Below are 20,545 nucleotides of genomic sequence, written 5' to 3' on the forward strand. Positions count from 1 at the left end.
TCAGCTGATGGCGATTTCGTTGTTGATTTTTGTGGTAGAAAAATATTAAATGTAATCGATCCTTGGTTAAAAGATCCTAAAAAGAAATATAAAGTACTTAAAAATCCATACCGAGATGCCAAGATGAGCAACGCTTTGAAAGCCAAGGAACTACTCATACGCGCCGTTGAGTGCGACCAAAATGCCCGGATCTTGGAGGCCCAAACTCTCTACACGGAGGGGATCGCTCAGTTAATGCAGTTCGTGAACGGGGAACCGGATGAAACGAAGCGGAAGGGATTCCTCATTAGGATCAAGGAGTACATGGATCGGGCGGATGCCATAAAAGCGCGGGTTAATGGCAAACTCATGCTCGGCGAGGTGGTTTCCCACGTCTCCATTAACGAAAACGACACGGGTTTCGATTACGATCAGCTCTTTGGGAAATATATGGATGACAAGACCGTGGAAATAATGCTGGAGGAGCCCTACATGACCCAGAACTATCAGGCAAGCAAGAAATATCCAACAAATACCAAGTCATCAGGAGATCAGCTTATAACAATCATATTAAATCTCTTGCAGTATCAAAACCTTGTGAGATTCTTGGAGCTAGCCGCCACCAACTGCCCCAACCTGAATTATTTTCGACTGATCACTAAAGAGTACCAGGATGCGAAGAACCCCGATCAACAAAGAACAAATCTTGGACAGATCAAAGGAGATTTGGAGCGAAGAAACATAACAGTCGCCATCAAATACGAAGACTCGCTGCACGATCGCAAAATCTAGTAAGCTTGCAAAATGATTGCGTCACGTCAGCAAAAATATGTTTAGTAGGGTGAGTCGATTATAGTGGTGACGCAAAATAGGTATTGAAGACAGAGCCTTCTGTTTGTCACTTCAATGACAGCACAATAATAATCGATCCACCCTACTAGCCAAATATATATAAAATATCTTATCTATATACTTTCTTTACTTGCAGCTTGAGCAATGGCTACATAATCAAGATTGGACGAGGTCTGCACTTTTACAAGGCCACCAACCCCATGTATTCCATTGGCCTGGTCAACTACAAATTCCGAAAATGCCTCCAAACGGATGTGGATATTTGGCGCAACAGCAGCGCAGCATCCTGAGGCACAGACAATGATATTTAGCTTTAAGTGATGCAACTTATACAACTTTTATACATTCTTTTCGTATTTTTATAAAGATTTCTTTCAATTTCTGCGAAAACGAGAACGAACTGGGAAGGAGTCACCCACAATTGCAGATTTTGGCCTGCTATAAATCTGCAGACGCCACGAAGACACCGAAACTAATATATGGACGTGGCCAAAGGGGCGTTCTCTGCGCCGCTGTTCTCTGGATCCGACGATGCCCTGCCAGAAAATGTTTAAAATTCATAACTTTCACGCCACTTGCGGATGCGGAGGCAGCTGCACAGCTGGCGGGCCGTCCTGGCTGCTGTTTTGAATGCCGCTTGCCACTGAGGCAGCCAGCGGGTGGCCACTGCAGTTGCATAAAAGACAGAAGCGGAAGCTCCTGCTTTAGCAGCTTCTGTCCGTGTCCTCTGGGCTCGCTTTAAGCCCGGTCTTCAGCTCAGTGGAGGTACAGTCGAACGTCCCTGGATGAAACTTTTCTTCCACATCATCAGTAACTGGACCAATTACACACTTTCCAATATTGTATAAACTTTTGAAGTATGTATATTCCGAACTTAAGGCCAAGACTTAAAAGCAACAAGGTGCGTAACGTCCATAAAACCTCTTTAAATTCGTTAAATGATTTTGTTGCCCAACACCAACTTGAGTAAAAGTTAAAGAAGTTGGCCTGTTCAACCGCTTGCCAGCAGACATGTGCGTGGATAATTAGAACTGCGACACAGTTGGCTGCACATCGGCTTCGGAATCGGAGGAGAAGTCGATGTGCCACCTTCTCGTGTGTGCGGCGGGGTATATTTTCAATTTACTTGGTGCCATGCCAGGGATTTATCAACAGATGAAGGCAATTGTTACGCAAAGGCCCGAAATGCGGCGCGATGAGCCGGCCTAATAAATTGCACCAGAGCTAAAATGCTTTGCTCGCTTTTAAATTTTATGGCCCGTAAGAAGGCCGGAGAAGAAGCACCCGAGCAGTTAGCCACCCAGCCACCAAACCACCCAGCAGGACCCACTGTAACCACCCCTAATTTTGGGTTTAAGCACGTCTAGAGGTCGGAGCCTGCGGGCGAGCATGGGTATGGGTATGCTGCCTAGCCTTGGAGTGGGGATTCCATTTGCCTAAGCTGGCTATTCATTCCCTGGATATTCTAAACAAGCAACAAGGAGACGCTCGGGGCCCAGGATGAACTTATTGAACAATTAGATGGTTCACTTATTTTAGATAAATCTATGAACTAGATGGATCCCGGGGCCTCACCGTAGAATGTTTGCCTACAAATAAGCCACTAACTGACTGAACAACAGACCCGGGCTAAGCAGATTCCGGACTCCCCTCGGCAAGCAACAGTTCCTTGTTGGGTGGCTCATAGTCCCCTAGTCCGAAGTCCACTGGTCCAGTGACTCTTTGGTCACAAGTGCAGAAGCCTCAAGCACTGCCTGCCAATTTGTGAGCAATGAATGCAGCGACGGCAGCGCAGGAAACTACAATACATAACCATGGAATTAGTTATGGTCCGGGTCCGGGACTCCATCTTCGTCCTGGTCGAGTGATGGGACACAAAGGGCAGAAAACCCACCACTCCATCTGAGGGGGAGGATGACGAGCAGACACTGCCTGAGGCAGACCAACAGCATAACTAATCCGAATATTTTACTCCCCTCCGCCGAAAAAGAGAAGCCACTTTTTGTACCCGTTGTTTTGGCTGTGATAAGGGTATGTCGAATTCGGGGACTTGTGGGAATAGGAACCGCTGAAGAGGGTCCAACACCCAGCTTTTTAATTGTAAATTGTAGATTACAACCTTTTATTTTTACTTTCAAATGCCTTCGTGTACATGTTCCCCTTTTTTCCCTAATTTGAAAGTGACTTATAGTATTTGTTCTTCAAATCTTTTAAAAAAACTGGACTTATTTAGGTGCCAGCATATTATTAAGATTTTTCTTAAGATCTGCAGAAAGGATAAGAGTTCCTTACTGCAGTCTCAATAGCCCAATAACATTTTTTGCTTTGAAAGCATGAACTCCATATAACACAGACTTATAGAGTTCCTGTTCAAGCAGCGTTTTTGCGACTTATGTTTTAAAAAAAACCTGTTACTGGGCATGGAAGAGTCGTAATACTGCTGCCAAGGACTCTTACTAGGCTATTACCAGGATGAGGAAAGGAAAAAGGCAATAGCTGCGAGGGGAAGGAGCTGGCGTTAAGCGGAATGTTTTAGGTTCAGAGCAGCACTTATGACATTACATTTTACGAGGCGATGTGTGTGAGTGTGTGTGTTGGGTATATTCCTGCCTACGTGTGTGTTCTCTATTAATTTGCCATAGCATCACCCAACCTCCCAAGGAACCCCACCTCCCTAACACGATTGTCCTGGCTGGAAAGATTTGTGAAAGCGCCACGTAATTGACTTTGACTTTCACCATGGCCCTTCGCTCGTTTGCTTAAAATTATCATTGGATTTTCGGGATTGGGATATACGGAAAACTAGGATTTCCATTGTGTACACATATACTTATGCCGATTTCCTATTAGATGCGTAACTTTGGTCCACCAAACAGCAAAAAAAAGGGTGGCGTCAACATTTCTTGCTTGTTTTTATTGCTGCCAGCAACATCAACAACAAGGACAATAACAACGGCCAGGCAAACTGGCAAATGTCCCACTTGTTACCAGAACGCCCCCAACCCAAAAAGCAAAAGGCAAAAAAAAAAAGAAAGTGGGTGGGGCCGAGCGACATAGGCGATAGGGAAAATCGGGCCATAACTTTTGTTTTGCTACGTACATAAAATGGCGCCAAGCAACCTATATAGGCCAGACATCAGAGCCCAACAGAAAGCAACGAGAAAGATGGCTGCACGCGGAGAAAAGAAGAGTGGGTTTATTAAATTGGTAAGTAAATTAGTTAGGAAGGGCTACACTATCTAGAACTTAAAGAACTTACTATACTCAAGAGCTAACCGGAAATGAGAGAGCCCACAGAGATCTGATTATATACTTACCTTCTAACAACCAAAATTTTAAAAAGAAAGTTGAAGAATATTCTTTATTTTATTATAAAGGTTGTAACTAAAGGTTGATACAAAGACCTTAGTTAAAGATTTTGTTTATATTATATACAGTTCATAGAAAATGTATGGTATTTATAGTCTCTTGAAGAAATTCCTTAAATTCCTTTCACCAATGGGGATTATTAATCTAAGTTAGTTCTTATTCATTTAATTTTTTCTCAGTGCACTGATTTAGGGATGAGACGCAGGAGCACATAAAGTCAAGTGAAACTACTGGCAATAGCAATTGAAATCAAAAACGTGCCATCAACGGTTGTTGTTGCTGCTGATGTTGTTGATGTTGCTGTTGGTATTGCTGTTGCTGCTGCTGCTATTGCTATGGCCGGCGTTGTTATTGTTGGTGAAAGCATCTCTCCTGCATCAGGAGCCGACCATTATGTAAATTGCGTGAAGGACAAGGGGGCGGGAACGGGTGGTAATGGGATAGATGGGTGGTTGGGGCGCTTTTCGGTTGCCTTTCGGTGGGTGTTGCTAGTTGCTAGTTGCTAGTTGCTGCTGCGGCGAAAGCTGCGGTTGACCAGCAACCGCATCATTAACGCTTTGGACAGGCATTAGGAACGCAATGACAACTGGCTGAGGTCCCAGGCTGTGCGTCCGAAATATGAACTAAAGTGATTTTCAAATACGCCACACAGTCGTCGCCGTCCCAGGCACTTTACGAGTGGCCATTGTTGCTGCTCCTTGCCATTGTTGCTGCTGTTGTAGAGCATTTGGTGTTGCTGCTGTGCCTCGTGCCAGATTAAAAGCTGTCACAGACCAAACAAAGGCAACCGCAGCAGCAACACAAGGAGCAACAACAGCAGCAACACAAAGGATGCCCGGCAGCAACAACAGCAACAGCAGCCCAGGCATTTATTGTCCTCTCTTTGGATTTGCAATGTATGCCGATTTATAATCAATCAATGTCAGCGCAAAATTCGAAATGGGTGGTGACGCCTACTGCACTGCTAAAAAATGTCGAAACACAACAAAGTACTCCGGAAATGGAAAAAACGCTATAGAAAGTTAACACGGAAGCTATTGATTGATTTATGTGAATTTGAGATAATGTTTCGGTGTTTAAAGGTACTTTAAAATGAGGTTGTTCGAAACTTGAGAGTATTAAAATGATTACTTGAGTATTGGCTGATTAAAGGGCCCTCTTACTTTTAATTAAACTCAAAAGACCCGCTGTACTTGCCAAAACCACCACATTCCTATTAAACAGCTATTTCGCTCATGAGTCCTAAAAAGTAATTTTATAATCATACTTAGCTACGATAATATTAAGATTATTGCTATGACACATATCATAAAGCACTTGAAAACTTCCGCCTTTTTACGTACATTTTAAAAAAACACTATCTCCATATTCCGTCCAATTTATTATCAGTATGGAACCTTGTTCTTCAAGAAGATCATATAAATGATCTAGATAATAATGTGCATATATGATAATATTACACCTATATACTAAAACTTCGAATCAAAATTGTCAATCATAACCAATTTATAGGACTTATTATTATTATTTTGATAGCCATATGGTTACAAAGGGTATCTTTAAAAGTTGTCCCATAGTATGTTACGAAATATTTTCATATATTCCAATCAGAGGCCACTTTTTCTCGAAGTGCACTACTCTTGCAGCCTCTTTTTCACTCGCTACCCCGGGCGACTACGTGGAACGTATGCTGAAAAAAGCCTTCATTAGGCCCATAGACGTCACGACAGGACTTCGCTAGGGCCAAAGGCGCGTTATTTATAGTGCGTGTCCTATTAATGCATAATCGACGTCAATCTTGGCATATTAAAGGACTAACGCGGCCTAAGTCGCTTCATATCCCCGGGCTATCTGCCCGATCCTCCCTTGCCTTCTATCTCATCTCCTCTCACCCCTCGTCACGTTTTTTGGCGATTTTAAACCAAAGATAGATGGCCAGAGATATTTTTTGGCAGCCACTGGCTACTGGTTGCCTTGAAAATCCTTTTCGGTATGGTTTTCTTTGGTTAATAGACCGAAATGCGTGTCAAATTCGGCGGCGAATTGATGAACTCTGAAAAGGGTCCGCTGCCAGCATTAAATGCATTAGCGGAGATAAGGAAAATATTTATGAATTTAATGAAATGGCTGTTTAAAGTGGCTTCAGAATCCAAGGGTAGTTTTAGTTACGTACCTGCAAAGGTCTTATTAGGTCAATTGACTAAATTTGGTCAGTTTTAAGCTGTTGATACATTTTAAAAAGTACTACATTTAAGTATATTGCTAACCCTACTTAATAAACATTTCCCAGAAAAACAGCCACTTTATTTAGATAACTTTTTATAGCATACTTAACAGCTTTTTCATTAAAATCTTCCTTTAAGGCCACCTAAGCCAGTGTTTCCCCTGGCCAAATCCCAGCCACATTCTTAGTCTTGGTCTGAAGGAATTCACCTCGGGTCAATTATTTCACTTATTTAGCAGGCTTTAAAATTTCGCCACAAATCCAGGCCTCCTCAGAGTCGGATGTTTAATGACCAGGAGACATTGTGACAGCGTTGACAACTCGCTGGGAAATGGGAAACTGGGAAATGGTAAATGGAAAAGTGGGGGAAAACTCGCAGATTCAGTGAGCATTTGAGGAAGTAAGTCGCGGGCATAAAAAGCCAAGTTGTAATTTGAGTAATTAAAATTTGACACGATAATCGAATCGCTGGCACGGGAGTTCTGGAGAGGCCGTACTATTTTAAGATAGGGCTGAGCAGGTAGATCCAGATCCTGGCACGACATCGGCGCCAGCCCTTTCACCCAGATTACAACTTGAGCGGCCTTAATGCCCCGCACTTTATGTATATTTGTATATGATTCTTTGTGTGTATATTCGTACATAGGGCCTGGCAGTCAATGTCAAACCACAGACTATTAAATACACACGCAGGCACGAGAAAGTGCTGAAAAACAAAGCCAGCGCAAGCCAGGAGATGAGGATGCCTTACACGGAGAAAAGGAGTTGTAGTACATTTTAAAGTCTATTTTCATAAGTTTTTTTTAATTATTGTAGTTTGAATTTGTAATATGGAAGAGTGGCCTATTTATTTTAGTGTTCCTGTAAATATTCTACAAGGAAATCTCTGTTGAATCATCATATAATATAATATACTATCATACCAATAGATCTCTCCACAACAATTCTTAAGAAATCGTATACTCTCCCTTTTAATTTAGGTGTGCAGACCAACTCTTTAAGGTGACTAATATGTGCCCTGCTTATCCTTGACCTATTGAAGTGGGATGTCTGTAAACGTTAGAATTATCTATAACTAGTAACTTAGTAACTACCTATAAAAAAGATATTACAAATTGTTTTTAAATTTTGTAAAAAGGCTTCATTTCTGTTAAAAAACATTGGAGAAATGCTAAGAATTACTCTTTAGTAATACATTTCAATGAGTTATGATGCCAAAACTATAACCATTTATGATCCAACTGTATTATAAGAGCATATTATATATTATTCTGACCCCCAGCTTATTATTGGAAAGAAAGGTGATCCATAACGTGATATATTATATATGGACTTAAACTTATTTCGGTTAATATCATTAATTTGTTGCACTCAGATCAATGCAATGATGAATGCATTGCTAGGTATAGATCAAAATTTCTCAATAGAGGCTTGTCCTGTATTCTCCATAAATATATCCCTATTTGACCTAGATTTTCTCGCAGTGCCTCGAAGGCGGCGATGACGATAGCAATGGAGCTGGCGATGGCGGCGACGGCAGCTTCCATAATTCGCCTGACGACTCCGGGATTCGTGGGGAGTAAAAGCCATTAAAGTAACAACCAGGCACAGCACGTTTTTACGGCGACAAAAGAAGGTTCCTCAGGATGGAACGGGGTGGTGGGGTTCCAGGGGGTGTAAGGGGTGTTTGGGGGGTTTTCAGACTCAATCGTAAGCGCAGCAGTCAGCGTCATAAACGACGGCGTCGGCATTTAGAAAGCGCAGATATTCCTGTCAAAACGATAAGCGCGCCTTCTCCAGAGTGAAAAGACAACCAGTCAGCCGAAGGGGGATGGTGAATATCTGGATGTGGATGGGGATGCGGATTTGAACGCCTGGCAATCCCAGGCAGCGTTTTTATGCGGCATCTTTAAACGCTTTGCGGCATTGTCATTTATGTATCTATTCCAAGAGCCTTTCCCTGCATTGGTTAAATGCCTTACGGTAATTTCATTCACTTACGCGCACATAACTTGCAGAACTCACGTATTCCCATTCGGATTCGCATTCGCACTTTCACTCCCTTAGGATGGGGGCCCAAAAAGTTATGGCCAGAGTGGGGTTGGCAGATCCAAGATCCCCGGCCCAAAAGGTGCGTAATGACATTCATGTGATAAGCACACGCACACGCCCCCAGGTGAAAAGAAAGGTGGGCACTTCGCAGGGCTGCAGCTAATGAGGCAAATTCCCCAACTCAAACTCAAGGCAAAAAAAAACCCAAAGCCAAGGCAAATATGTACATAAATCTTTACGCGGAATAGAAAATAAAATATATAGGAAACGGGAGCAGTTGGTTGGCCATCGCTGGCCGCAAGAAATATGGATTGCTGCCTAATCACCTGGAGCGCCAAAGGAATGGGCATAGGAATGGGAATGGGAATGGGACAACTCCTAAGTCGCGCAAATCCCAAAATATTTCACAACTTTATCCCCTTAGGTGGGATTTTTGCGGGCAAATAAAAAAACCTAGAAAAAACAACGCAGCAAACGAGCATCAGTAGCACGTTAATCAAAATGCTGGCGGGGAGCCGGGGGACAAAACGTCCTGGCCGCCAGATATGGCCATCTTACGGGTTCCAGGATACCAAAATAGGTACTCAGGATATATGTATATACAGGAGAAGGCATCGAAGGCGAGGCGAAAATTTTAATGGCTCAATAAAAATGCCATTTGCGCAGCGCTCTGCTGGCCCGCAGAAAGTTGGCTTTAAAGGCAATCGGCGGGGCCAACCTCCGGCAGCCGAAAACAAAAGCCAAACAAGGCTTAACACATTTCCCCAAAATGTTTATCTAATCAGCGCAAAGTATCCTGACACCTGAGAAGAGCCAGGAACGACAGGGGCACTTAAAAAAATATTTGTCATTTCTGAAAAAAAGTTTTATACCTACAGAGGAGATATGATAAATTAAAAAAAACATGTTTTATAAAGAAATGCCTCTTTTTGTTACATTAATAAGTTGTATAAATATTTTGGTTACAAAAATAAATAGGTTTTTCGGATAAGATCACTTCCTATATGATGTTTAAAGTCTAAATTTGAAAAAATATTTAGTATAATGGATAATGGTTTACATATTATTAATAATAATCCATCTTAACCGCTTGCTTAACACATTTTTATTGGTTTGCCATGAGCGCATTTCTCAGAGAAAATCGTTTTCCGAACATTTTGAAATTTTACAATCCCAAAGGTATTTCTTTCCGTGTGCAGGAAAGCCAGGACTCTCGCCAGGAGGCAGCTGTCAGGGCATTAATCTGCAATTGCCGAAGATTTCCGCCTTCCAATCGAATCAAATGTAAATCAGGGGGACTGAGGGGCGGGTAGGGAAAATGGAAAATGGGGCGGGGGAAGGCCATTTGCTGGTTTTTCCACTGAACTAGTTGCACATCTCTGTGCCCTCACACGTATTTATTTCTTCTCGTCTCTTTTTTTTTCCCTCCTGTGGGGGGAGGTGGAGGATTTATTTTCGCCACCACCACCCATTTTGTTGGTGGTGCGCTTTATCAAACAGAAAATTTAAAAAACAAATAACAGCCGAAGAAAACAGCGGCCACAGTAACAACAAGAACAACAACAGACGGGCTGCCATTAATTTTTTATTGGTTCTCCGAAATCCGATTCATGCCTTCTACAAAGATTTCTCAAACATTTAAAAGTGCGAAAAGATCAAAGCGAATTCCAACTTATTGTATTCTTCCCCCGATTTCGCGGCTTAGCCAGCGAAGAAATCTATAAATTCCGTCAAAGAGACAACGAATGGAAGAAAGCCTGTTTAGTTCCCCTGATGATGTGGCATATTTGCTTGTAAACATTTGACGAGAGCTCGGTTTTACCTAGACCACCCACAATTTTACCAAAAACTCAGAAACTCTGAAACTCGGCCATGGAAAATTAAATCAGAAGCAGCAGCAGCGGCAGCTTCTTCTTTCCACTGGGTCTACGTATACGGTTTTCGGTTTTCGGTTCCGTTCAAACTGATATTTTGCTGGCTCTGCCAAACCGCATATCAAACTGTCGACCATTTACCATTGGGTCTACAACGAGGTGCGGCCCGTGCCAAGTGGTTTTTGGCTGCCGTTGTTTTCATAACATTCAGAGCCCCCTTATTCCCCTCTGTACGATGCACGTACTTCCATCTATGTGCAGTATAGAGCCCCCATACCAAAAGTCGGGCAACTTTTGACGCCACTCTGTCTGCCGCGCCACGCCTTGACGGCCTGCATTCGTATAAAAGTATAAAAAATATTCATACGTAGATGCCCTTTTTATTATGCACTCTTCGCCAGCGGGTGCGAACAGTTTTGTGGCGAACTCTGGCATTTCCCAGTCTCCAGAGTTTTTCCACTCAAAAACTGATACCAAATGGGGGTCAATACTAACTATGTGGCGCAAAGGTCGCTCGCAATTTACAAACTTTTGGAGTCAGGTTATTTTCCTAACTGAAATTTATGCTGCTTGGCGGTTTCTTGTAGGTCATAAAAACGCCTCAGGTCAATATAAAAATACTTATTGAGATTGCAAACGCTTGAAAAGTTATGATAAAGTTCGCCTTATATTTGACCACAATTTTGGTAACTAAATATATGAAAGCAGTTTTTGAAAAACCTTTTCAAGAGCTTTTAAAATATGCTTCTAGTACTTGCAACTGTGGGTAAAACTAAATCGAAATTGTGGTTTTAATTTTATATATAAACGTGTTATTATCATTTATATTTATATAAAATTAACATGTTTAAGTAAAATAATCCCAAATATTTTTTAAAAATTATCATAAGTTAGTTTTAAGCACAACAAAATTGTATTATTTACTTATATCCCTCTAAGCTGCCTTTGGTAACCCCTCAGACCGAAAGTTCCAGCTGCTGAAAGCGGCTAGAGCCCGGTTCTTATCAGTTTAGGCCAAGTTTCGCCACCAAATTGAATCTCCCGTGGGAAGTTAGTGCCGGGCTCTTTGTTCCTTGCCCTCCGATCGCCTGGAGGGTATAGAAACTTCGATGTGGCAACAAGTGCCGCCGCAACGCATTGCTGTTATATCCCCAATTGTGGGGAGTGGGTTGGGGATTCTCTGGTACTGGGGGGACTTTGGGAAAGGGGAAAGGGAAGCCAGCCCTGCTTGTTTACACGTGCCTTTGTTGCGTCGTTGCTGACGCGATGCGTGTGTTCCGGACTCCGTTTTCCATGCCCCGTACTCCCCGAATATGGATGGTATATGAGCACCGCATGAAGTTTTGCCTACTTGTATTTACATACAAACAAGTGCAGCAGCAACAGAGAATTTTCCACCCCGCCTCCCCCTTGCTGGCTGACTTTCCCATGAAAAATAAACAAGCGTTTGGCTCCGACAGTCGCCAAGATGTCTGCGACGGGCCATGGGTTTTGCTGTTGCTCCGGCCCAACCTCACCCCCTCGCCCACCTGGCTGCCCCAAAAGGTGAGGTGGCAGGAGTATGTTGCAAGGTGCACTCAGAGAAACGGTTGACTATTTTTAGAGGAACTTTTCATAGCTCCTAGTTCATAGCTTTTAAATGATGTTCTTTTTAAAATTGAACATTGTAATTTAGTTCATACCATGATTTTTAAGTAAAGTTAAGAAAATTTTAATTTTATTTGTACCACACTCTTTTTTTCACAACATTTTCTAAGCTTATTACACCACTGTTCTAGGTTAAACAAAACCAGAATCGTGTAAGTATAACCAGTTAATTTTAAGCGTCGGAAACGCTATCTTTTTAGTGCCGGAATCAAATCTAATCATAAAATCACACTCAAGATATTTCATTAGAATTTAAAGGTTTATAAAAGATAAGGCTGTATTTACTTGAATAAAATGTGGTATAAAACCGACAGCCCATCAAGAACTTTAGGTTTTGTGCAACTCTAACATGGTCAAGCAAGTTCTTTTTATTTTGGCCTTCTTCGGCTTCGTTTTCGGTCTTCAGGCGCTGCTATGTCCATCTAAATTTTCGCCGGTGGGCGACAAGTGTCTCTACGTTTCCAGAACTAAGGCAGGAATCAGAATCGGGAAAATACTTATGTTCCGTACTTAATATAATATTGTTTTAATCAGGTCAACTGGTACGCAGCCGCTCGCCAATGTCGGAAACTTGGCGGCAGTCTCTTGATGTTCGATAACGAAATCGAAGCGATCATCACCACCGCCTACCTCTTGAATGAGGGAGTGTCCTTTAATGATAGTTGGAGATCCTCCGTTTGGATGGGACTGGATTCCCTGGGACAATATCCCAGTTTTGTGATGTCCAAAACTGGCGACAAGATTTCCTACCCCTATTGGGGGAAAGATCAACCGAGTTCGAATACCAATGAACTGTGCGGAGCTTATGCCAACTATAAATCATGGGGCTACTTCAACAATGCCTGCACCTACTTGACTTTGTTTGTTTGTGAAACTCGAGGATACTACCTATAATTTGTTATTTATTATGGCTTCAAAATAGGCACTTTAAATGTCTATTGTTGAACTATCTATGAAGCTTTCTTTAGGATTAAAAAACGGTTTCTACCAAATGGAAAATAAATACATTTATGCATCCATTTTCGCGCAGTGCAGGTCCTTGGGGAGTTGTCAGGATGTTGCCACTGCCTGTATTTTAATAATGCATCGAAATGAAAGTGGCTGTCAACTGGAGATTTGACAGCTGCTTTATGCCGGCGACAAGGATCGATGATGGAATCGGAACGGAAGGTAATAATGCCCATTGGCATCGTGTCAGGTGCGTAGACAGACTTGCCACAGATTATTTCACTTAACGCCCGCTCCCGGGATAATGTGAGATAATTAGATGGGCCGGGGTGAGAGAGAACGTGGGGAACCTGGGGAATCGCCGGCTCATTAGCACATGGCACTCGAGGAATCCCCGTGGTAGGCCGCACTTACTCATAAATGCCATAGATCTTTTCGGGGGCCACCAGCTGGCCCACTTGATGGCATAAACAGATTGCATGGGGGCCGCTTTGAAGTGCAAATTACCCGCGGGGTCAACCCCAACATATCCCCAATAATAACTTGAAAACAAGGCAGGGCCGTGAAATACGGAAAATGGAAAATGGGAAATGGGAAAAATGGGGCTTCGGTTTCGCTTTCGGGCCGTAATACATCTTGGAAATCTGTTTAATGGGCCGCCCGGCCACTTGAGAGGCTTTTCGAAGCTGTTGCTATTTTAATGTGGTCGATATTCTAAATTTAAACAAATAAACAAACATCCAATGCGCTGCTGTTGAAAGTTTATTGTTTTTAAACCTGTGCAGCCAAACTGTTTGATATTCCTTTTCGCTGGCCGGTTGAGTAGCCGATAATTTGGCACTTAAAACGTGCGAAATTCATTCACATTTCCATTTCCACTTGATTCATTTTTGGCCGGCAAAGCAATCAATGTGAGTGCCTCGGTTTATGTTTTTCTGCCGAACACATCCGCCCAGCTCCTTTTTCTCGGCCCACCCTCCTCCGAAAGCAAACTTTTCTTGCGGCTGGAAATCAATATGAGTAATACGAAATAATAATCCATGAGATTCCCGTGGTTGGGGGGCCACTCGAAAGCCAGCCATTTTCGATTTGTGTATAGATTGCTCTTTTTGAAGATGCCAAATAGCGGGCCAGCGAAGTTATCACTCAATTTATAGGTTTTTCAAGTGCAAATGAGGTGCTGTCAGAAGGAAGATACTACAAATTATTCAAGTTTTAAGTGAATCAAAGTCAGGAAAGCAAGGGCTTCTTTAAAACTTTATTTGACTTATTTGTTTGCTTGAATGTGCAAGCTTATCTTGGCCTAAGAAACTTATTTAATATTTCTTTCTCTTCAAAATATATTTTTTAGCAGATGGTAAAAACATAAAGAACTCTAAGAGCTTAAGTTAAGTAATGAAATAATGATTAAATTTTAAAGGAATTATATTTCATAGCTTAAATATGATTATTTATTTACAAAATTATATTTAAGAGTTCTGAAAACAAATGTTTATTTGATAAAAAATATTTTATTTATCGAATGATTCCAAAGGACAAAGTAAAAACCACCATTTACCTTAGACTCCTGCCAAGACAACACCCTAGAAACCGCACAAGTTTCCAAAACACAAATCAATTGCATTCGCCGGCAGCCTCAATGGCTAAATAAATTATGGTTTTCGCTTACCGCTATCGACTTCAAACCCGCCATTAATTAACACCAACCCTTTTGGCCAAGGAGCTGAATCGAAATGGCCGCGATTACTCGAGTGTCCAACACCTGTTACCAACAAATAAGAAGAGGGAAGCCAAAGGAAATTCCCGTCGTCACAGGTCAACAGCCAGTTTATTGCTCACGCATTTCATTTCAGAAATCTTCTGGCGTTCCGAAAGTCATCATTATCATCGAGGATGAGGATGGGGATGCTGTAGAAGCTGGCAGAGCCACGCAACTAGTGTCAAGAATCGCATAAATTTCCGATTCCGGGACACTGAGTGTGCCATTTAATGGCCGGCAAAGGTCACGTTCACACCGCCGTAATGGCTAATGGGCAAAGAGCGGTCCTGACAATTCAGGTAATGTGGATAATTTGCTGTCAATGATGTGGAACGAAGGGGCCCAGCACTGCGGTGCGGTCCTCGCTATTTGTTGTCAAACAACACGGCCACAGCACCCTCATCTCCTAATAGTCCGTGCTGCATTTTACGGCGCCTATAAATAGGGCCTACTACATGTTAATGCCTTCCAATAAACGGGGGCTTCCGAATCTGGGGGCATGGGGCATTATGTGGCACCCCATCGAATTTTGACAAATCACTGCTTGTTGAGCACAGCCACAAATCCGCGCTGATCGATGATTTGTTGTCTTTGATCTCCGGAGCAATCGGCAGTGTCGAGTGATTAAATCAAATTTTGACAAGGTGTCGACTGGGGAGTCGATTGCATTTTTCCTCAAGTGTGTCTAAAATCAAAGATCCTACAGTGCAGCTTCCATAAAATAAATGGTTCGGAAGTACGAAGCTTGTACAGTACTCATTTGCATAATTGATTTTTTAACTCACACAAAATCTATTTTAAGATATCCTTTTGAAACTAAAAAATATTTTAAGATTTTGGGAACCCCTCATTCAGTTTTATGCCAAACCATAAATTATAATAGTTTAACTAATTGTTGAAAATCGTTATAAAATAAATATAAATATCGGAATTATATATAATACTAAAAATATTCAAAATAAAGCATCCTCGGATATGTTCATCCTTACAATAAAACGAAAATAAAACAAAAACAGAAGGTATATAATTATAATTTAAGAAAAACATCATGAATTTCTTTTAAGTATAAGAAAATCCGAATACATTTTCTTTATCTCAAAGTTCTACTGTATTTTTGTTCATCTGTGTCTCAGATCAAAACAGGGAGTTCGGAGCATAAATCAAGCGATGACAACGGGAACAACAACATCGGTAGTCACGCACTAAACTATAACTATGCAATTACACACAGCGATTAAGTTGCGGTCGGGAGCGGCGACTAAACAAACAAGATCCGAGGCGTTTTATGGCTTAGTGCGACCGATACGTCAAAAAAAAATAGGGAACCCAAAGGAAAACATTGTTTCAGAACGAAAAACATTAGTATTCAGTTCGAGAACAAAACCAAACCGAGCTGAGCCATAAAAAACAATATTTGTTTCCAATACTATTCCCAGCATAGGTCTAAAAATAAGCAAGCAAAACACACAAGGCCAGCGACATCTCCCGAGAAAATCTGAAAATCAGAGGATCAGAGGCCATAGGATAACCCATTGTTTTATGACCCATTTTTACCAGCGGTAAGCGATCGTAAAATTTGAATAAATCGGGAGAGAGCGTGAAGAATCCTTTGTGGCATCTTCCACACATGTGAATACATATATTGCTGCTATGCAACTTCAATTGCCTCGGTATTCGGTATTTTCGATTTGCGTTCAATGTTTTTATTTCTTTCAAATGATCTCTGCTTTCTACTTGAGAACGAAACGATCGTAAAAATCGATCGTAGTCCTGTTTGAAATGTATACACAATTATTTTACGACCTTTTAGAATATAGACCAAGACTTTGGTTGCTTTGAGAAAATTGCGTACTTGACTGCCGAGTTTACTCTTGCTTTCTTTCGCTCGGAAAAGTCGTAAAAATCGGAAGGGAAATTCTACGAGATAGCAATGTCAAGGGACTAGATAATGCAGCCTTCTGGCATTATCTTTGGCAGCTGTTATCCGGTTTAATGTTTAAGCGAAGTGCTTCTTGGAAATATTTTATTTTAACAATGTTTACAAACCAATTGAATGGAGAGGTTATCAAAACTTTTCCTTTTTTTTTGTTTCGAGAGTCTTAAAGGAATTAAATACTGTATAACAAATATGTCGAAAGTTTTCGTTTAATAAATGGCAAATATGTACATAAAAGAGACAACGTCAATGATATCATCCGGTAACTCTAAAAGTTAAATAATAAATTTACATGAGGATATACATAAATTATACGTAAATATTGTTTAATTTAAAATAATATATCGGCGCATGATGTCATCTATATAATATCTTAAAGAAAAATGCCTTCAGGTGTTAGAAAAAAATTCACAAATATATTTTCAAATATTACTTAAAATAAAAAAAAATCAGCCCTAACTTACTTATAAGGGGATCCCATTAAAGTACTTACATTTTTTACTGTACAGACTGTAATTTATTAAAAATTTTCCAAAAAATTCCTTCAAAATGCCTGTAGTTCATGTGTAAACTTTGCTCGATTTTCATTTGTTGAAAAATCAAATTTACATATTATTCAAAACACATTGGAAACTCTCACTCATCCACACACACATGTTGAAACGATCTTGACTCCGCCCATCGTGGAAAATACAGGCAAATGAGAGCCGCATATCGTTTTGAACACATGGACACAAATAAACATGGAAAGAGCGGAGACTATACTTTTAAGCAACGCCCCCTCAAAAAGAACAAATTTTGGAGATCAGTTTTATAGCGGAATAACTGGAAAAATAATAAAATAACATCGATATTTAAATAGTAATGATGTCATTAATTAAAGATTTTATTGTGTTGAAGCTTATAGTATCAAATTATATTTTATCTAGGAATAAAGATTATTAAAAATGTATATATTTCATAAAAATAATTTATTTTTAAAAAGAGTCCAAAGTTTATTAAAAGCAAATCTTACAATATAAGGATTTTACCAGGAAAAATGTACTTTTCTCTCTCTGAGAACAAAAACATGTGTGGATCTTTTGGTGAGGGTGTTTGCATATCTCTATATTTATAGACCAATACGCTGCTCTCCCCAAAAACACATGCAAACGAGTACTGGATGAGGCATTACAAGTGATCTGCGTATCCGAGTCCATTCATTAGTCGATCGGACTTCTTGGCTGACGGTACAAATAGTCAAATAGCCGCGCAAGTAACAACCACAACTTAGGATATAATATCTTTCCGAGAAACAGGACAAAGATCCTATAAAATCTATACAAAATTAAGTGAAGTGAAGTTCGAATAAGGTTTTCTGAAGTTAAAAAACGGAAAACCCTAAAATTATACGACTAATAACTTCAATCGACTTTGAAGAACAAGGAATACAGTTATAAAATGTTACCATCTTGCTATGCCAATGGATCGGTGCTGCCGGATAACGAAGAGCTTGTTAATTCCCTGCTTGCCAATCCGGAATATCTCAGGGCCCAAGTTTCCCCGAATCCATTGGGACCAAGTGCCGTCGGAGGTGTGGGAATGGAGGGTCTGATGTGCGGATCGTTTTCTCCCGCTTTCTACTACCAGGGAATCGATAATTTCCTGGCCCTGCATAACAATATCTGGGGCTTGCCCATATCCTTCCTTCATAACTCCCATCGACCGGAAAAGCCTCCGTTTTCCTACATTGCGCTTATTGCCATGGCCATAAGCAGTGCTCCTAACCAGCGATTAACTCTGAGTGGAATCTACAAGTTTATCATGGACAAGTAAGTTGAGATCAAAATATTTTTTAAAGAAAGTTAGTTCTTTCATTTGTCATATTCAAATAACAGTTTTAAATGGCTTTCCAAAATATTCAGTATAACAAACATTCTAGTATCAGAAACTTTAGTTTCTTCTCTATTTTGAATTTATTTAATTTTAATTTTCCTTTTCAAAATGTTTAAATTGTTTATTTTACTCTTTGTGTATGTCTAAAAGTTTCTATATATATTCTGCTTAAGTTTTTGTTTGTTTAATCCCAAGAAAATTAAATGTTTTGCCATGACGAAAATCAAGAGATATTTAGATGACAGTCTTGACTAAATCAAATGCCAAAATAAACAATCGCAACATTCCAAGAACCTGAAGAGGGTTTTTATCCCGAGACGCATTTCAAAACAGTTGTCGAAACATATGCCAAGACTAGGATTAAATCGTTGAAATATTGAAGAAGATTTTATTTTTTTGTGTGTTAAAAATATATAAATATCATGAAGATTTCTTGATCATATATTTATTCCTTTAAAAAACGTCCCATTTCTTGACTTGAATTTATTGGTCATATCTTTAAAAAAATATTTAACAAAACGTATATCTTGTATATTTCACAATTTTCTTTTCCTATATAAACTCACATTTTTCAAAAATGGCGGTCAAATATTTTAAATAAAGCGCTAATAATTGAGTATACAAGAATGAGAGCCATGACTTCATATGTTTGTAAACTAAATATTTCCGATTTCTTTATCAACATAAACATCTATTATTTTTATTGCCTGTTCAAATCGCTTCGTTTAAACAAACTTAATGGAAAATATAGATATTGACTAATAAAATGTGTATCAATACAAAAACTGTTTCGAATTGTAAAATGATTTGTTTACTTAAATGTGTACAGAAAAACTTTTGTTGGATTCCGAAGCTTATTTTTATGTTGAATGTACAGATATAAAAATGTTTTTAACCTATTCAAATAATATTTACAGACAGATTAATAAAAATATTTATTTCGTAATTTTGGTATCTCTCCTAGAATCATTATTTGTTTATTATGTTTTGCCCATATTTCACAAACACATTCTATAGTTTTTATGCTTTTCGAAATCGTTTGGTTAAAATAAACTAAATGGTAAATAAATATATTAGGACAAAAATGCTGTAAACATTTCAAAAGATTTCTTTAGTATTTATCACCTAGAAATATATATTTTATCTTTAAAAATATGTCATATTTTTTAAAGCCTTACAAACATTGTTTTTTAGATTTCCTTACTACAGGGAGAACAAGCAGGGCTGGCAGAACTCAATCCGACACAATTTGTCCCTAAATGACTGCTTCGTGAAGGTTCCGCGGGATAAAAACACGATCGAGGACAATGATAGCGCTGGTAAGGGAAGCTACTGGATGTTGGACTCTTCGGCATCGGATATGTTTGAACAGGGAAACTACCGACGAAGGAGGACGCGTAGGCAAAGACATTGCGCCAACTCAAATAGATACGAAAGGGAATCGGGAAAGGTAAATATAATATTTTAAAAAGTACTATTAGAACTCAAGATAAATAATGATTTATCAATTATCCTTCAGGATTCCAACGATGGGAACCATAGTACAGCAGAGATTCATTCACCCAGCGAACCGCTGAATGATTTCGATATCTTTTGCAACGAAAGACCCAACTTTTCGGATAGGATTACGGATCTTCATAGGCAGTATCTGTCCGTATCTCTGGGTTTCAACAGTCTGTTCAACAATGAGGCCAGGGGAATTCGAGCCTTACCCAGTTCTTCCCTCACCGAGATCAGAGAATCCTCAGATGATGTGGACGCCTCCTGCAGTTCCAGTAAAACAGTTCATAGTCCCATGGAATTACACGAGGACTTACATTCCCCGAGCGCCTTCAGTCCTCCACTCAATCGCCGGGAAATCACTTCTTCTGGTGATTCTTTTCGAGAACTTAAGGATGTGATGGGTGCATCTCTCAGTAGTCCTGCAGCCAACACATCCACAGTGGCAAATAATCGATCAAAGACTACCCTTTTTACCATCGACAATATCATTGGCAAACCATAAAATATGCAGTTTTTAGTCCTTAGCT

At 40.1% G+C, this 20,545-nt stretch overlaps 3 protein-coding genes across 3 annotated transcripts; all 3 read left to right on the forward strand.

Annotated features, from left to right (window-relative positions):
* On the forward strand, window positions 1–1,227 carry LOC119553354 (MIT domain-containing protein 1). The gene is made up of 3 exons (XM_037863696.1): window positions 1–489; window positions 565–770; window positions 968–1,227. The coding sequence occupies exons 1-3, from the start codon at window positions 124–126 to the stop codon at window positions 1,119–1,121; spliced, it is 726 nt and encodes a 241-aa protein (XP_037719624.1). The 5' UTR covers window positions 1–123; the 3' UTR covers window positions 1,122–1,227.
* Window positions 1,228–12,340: 11,113 nt separating this feature from the next.
* LOC119554428 (C-type lectin 37Db-like) lies at window positions 12,341–13,002 on the forward strand. Its single transcript, XM_037865320.1, has 2 exons — window positions 12,341–12,469; window positions 12,532–13,002. The coding sequence occupies exons 1-2, from the start codon at window positions 12,347–12,349 to the stop codon at window positions 12,889–12,891; spliced, it is 483 nt and encodes a 160-aa protein (XP_037721248.1). The 5' UTR covers window positions 12,341–12,346; the 3' UTR covers window positions 12,892–13,002.
* A 5,078-nt stretch (window positions 13,003–18,080) lies between these two features.
* On the forward strand, window positions 18,081–20,523 carry LOC119554666 (fork head domain-containing protein FD2). Its single transcript, XM_037865668.1, has 3 exons — window positions 18,081–18,451; window positions 19,710–19,965; window positions 20,035–20,523. Exons 1-3 carry the CDS (start codon window positions 18,081–18,083, stop codon window positions 20,518–20,520), a joined length of 1,113 nt encoding a protein of 370 aa, XP_037721596.1. The 3' UTR covers window positions 20,521–20,523.
* Window positions 20,524–20,545: the final 22 nt, after the last annotated feature.

Source organism: Drosophila subpulchrella, chromosome 3L (genome assembly GCF_014743375.2).
Source record: "Drosophila subpulchrella strain 33 F10 #4 breed RU33 chromosome 3L, RU_Dsub_v1.1 Primary Assembly, whole genome shotgun sequence".
In the NCBI taxonomy this organism is placed as follows: Eukaryota; Metazoa; Arthropoda; class Insecta; order Diptera; family Drosophilidae; genus Drosophila; species Drosophila subpulchrella.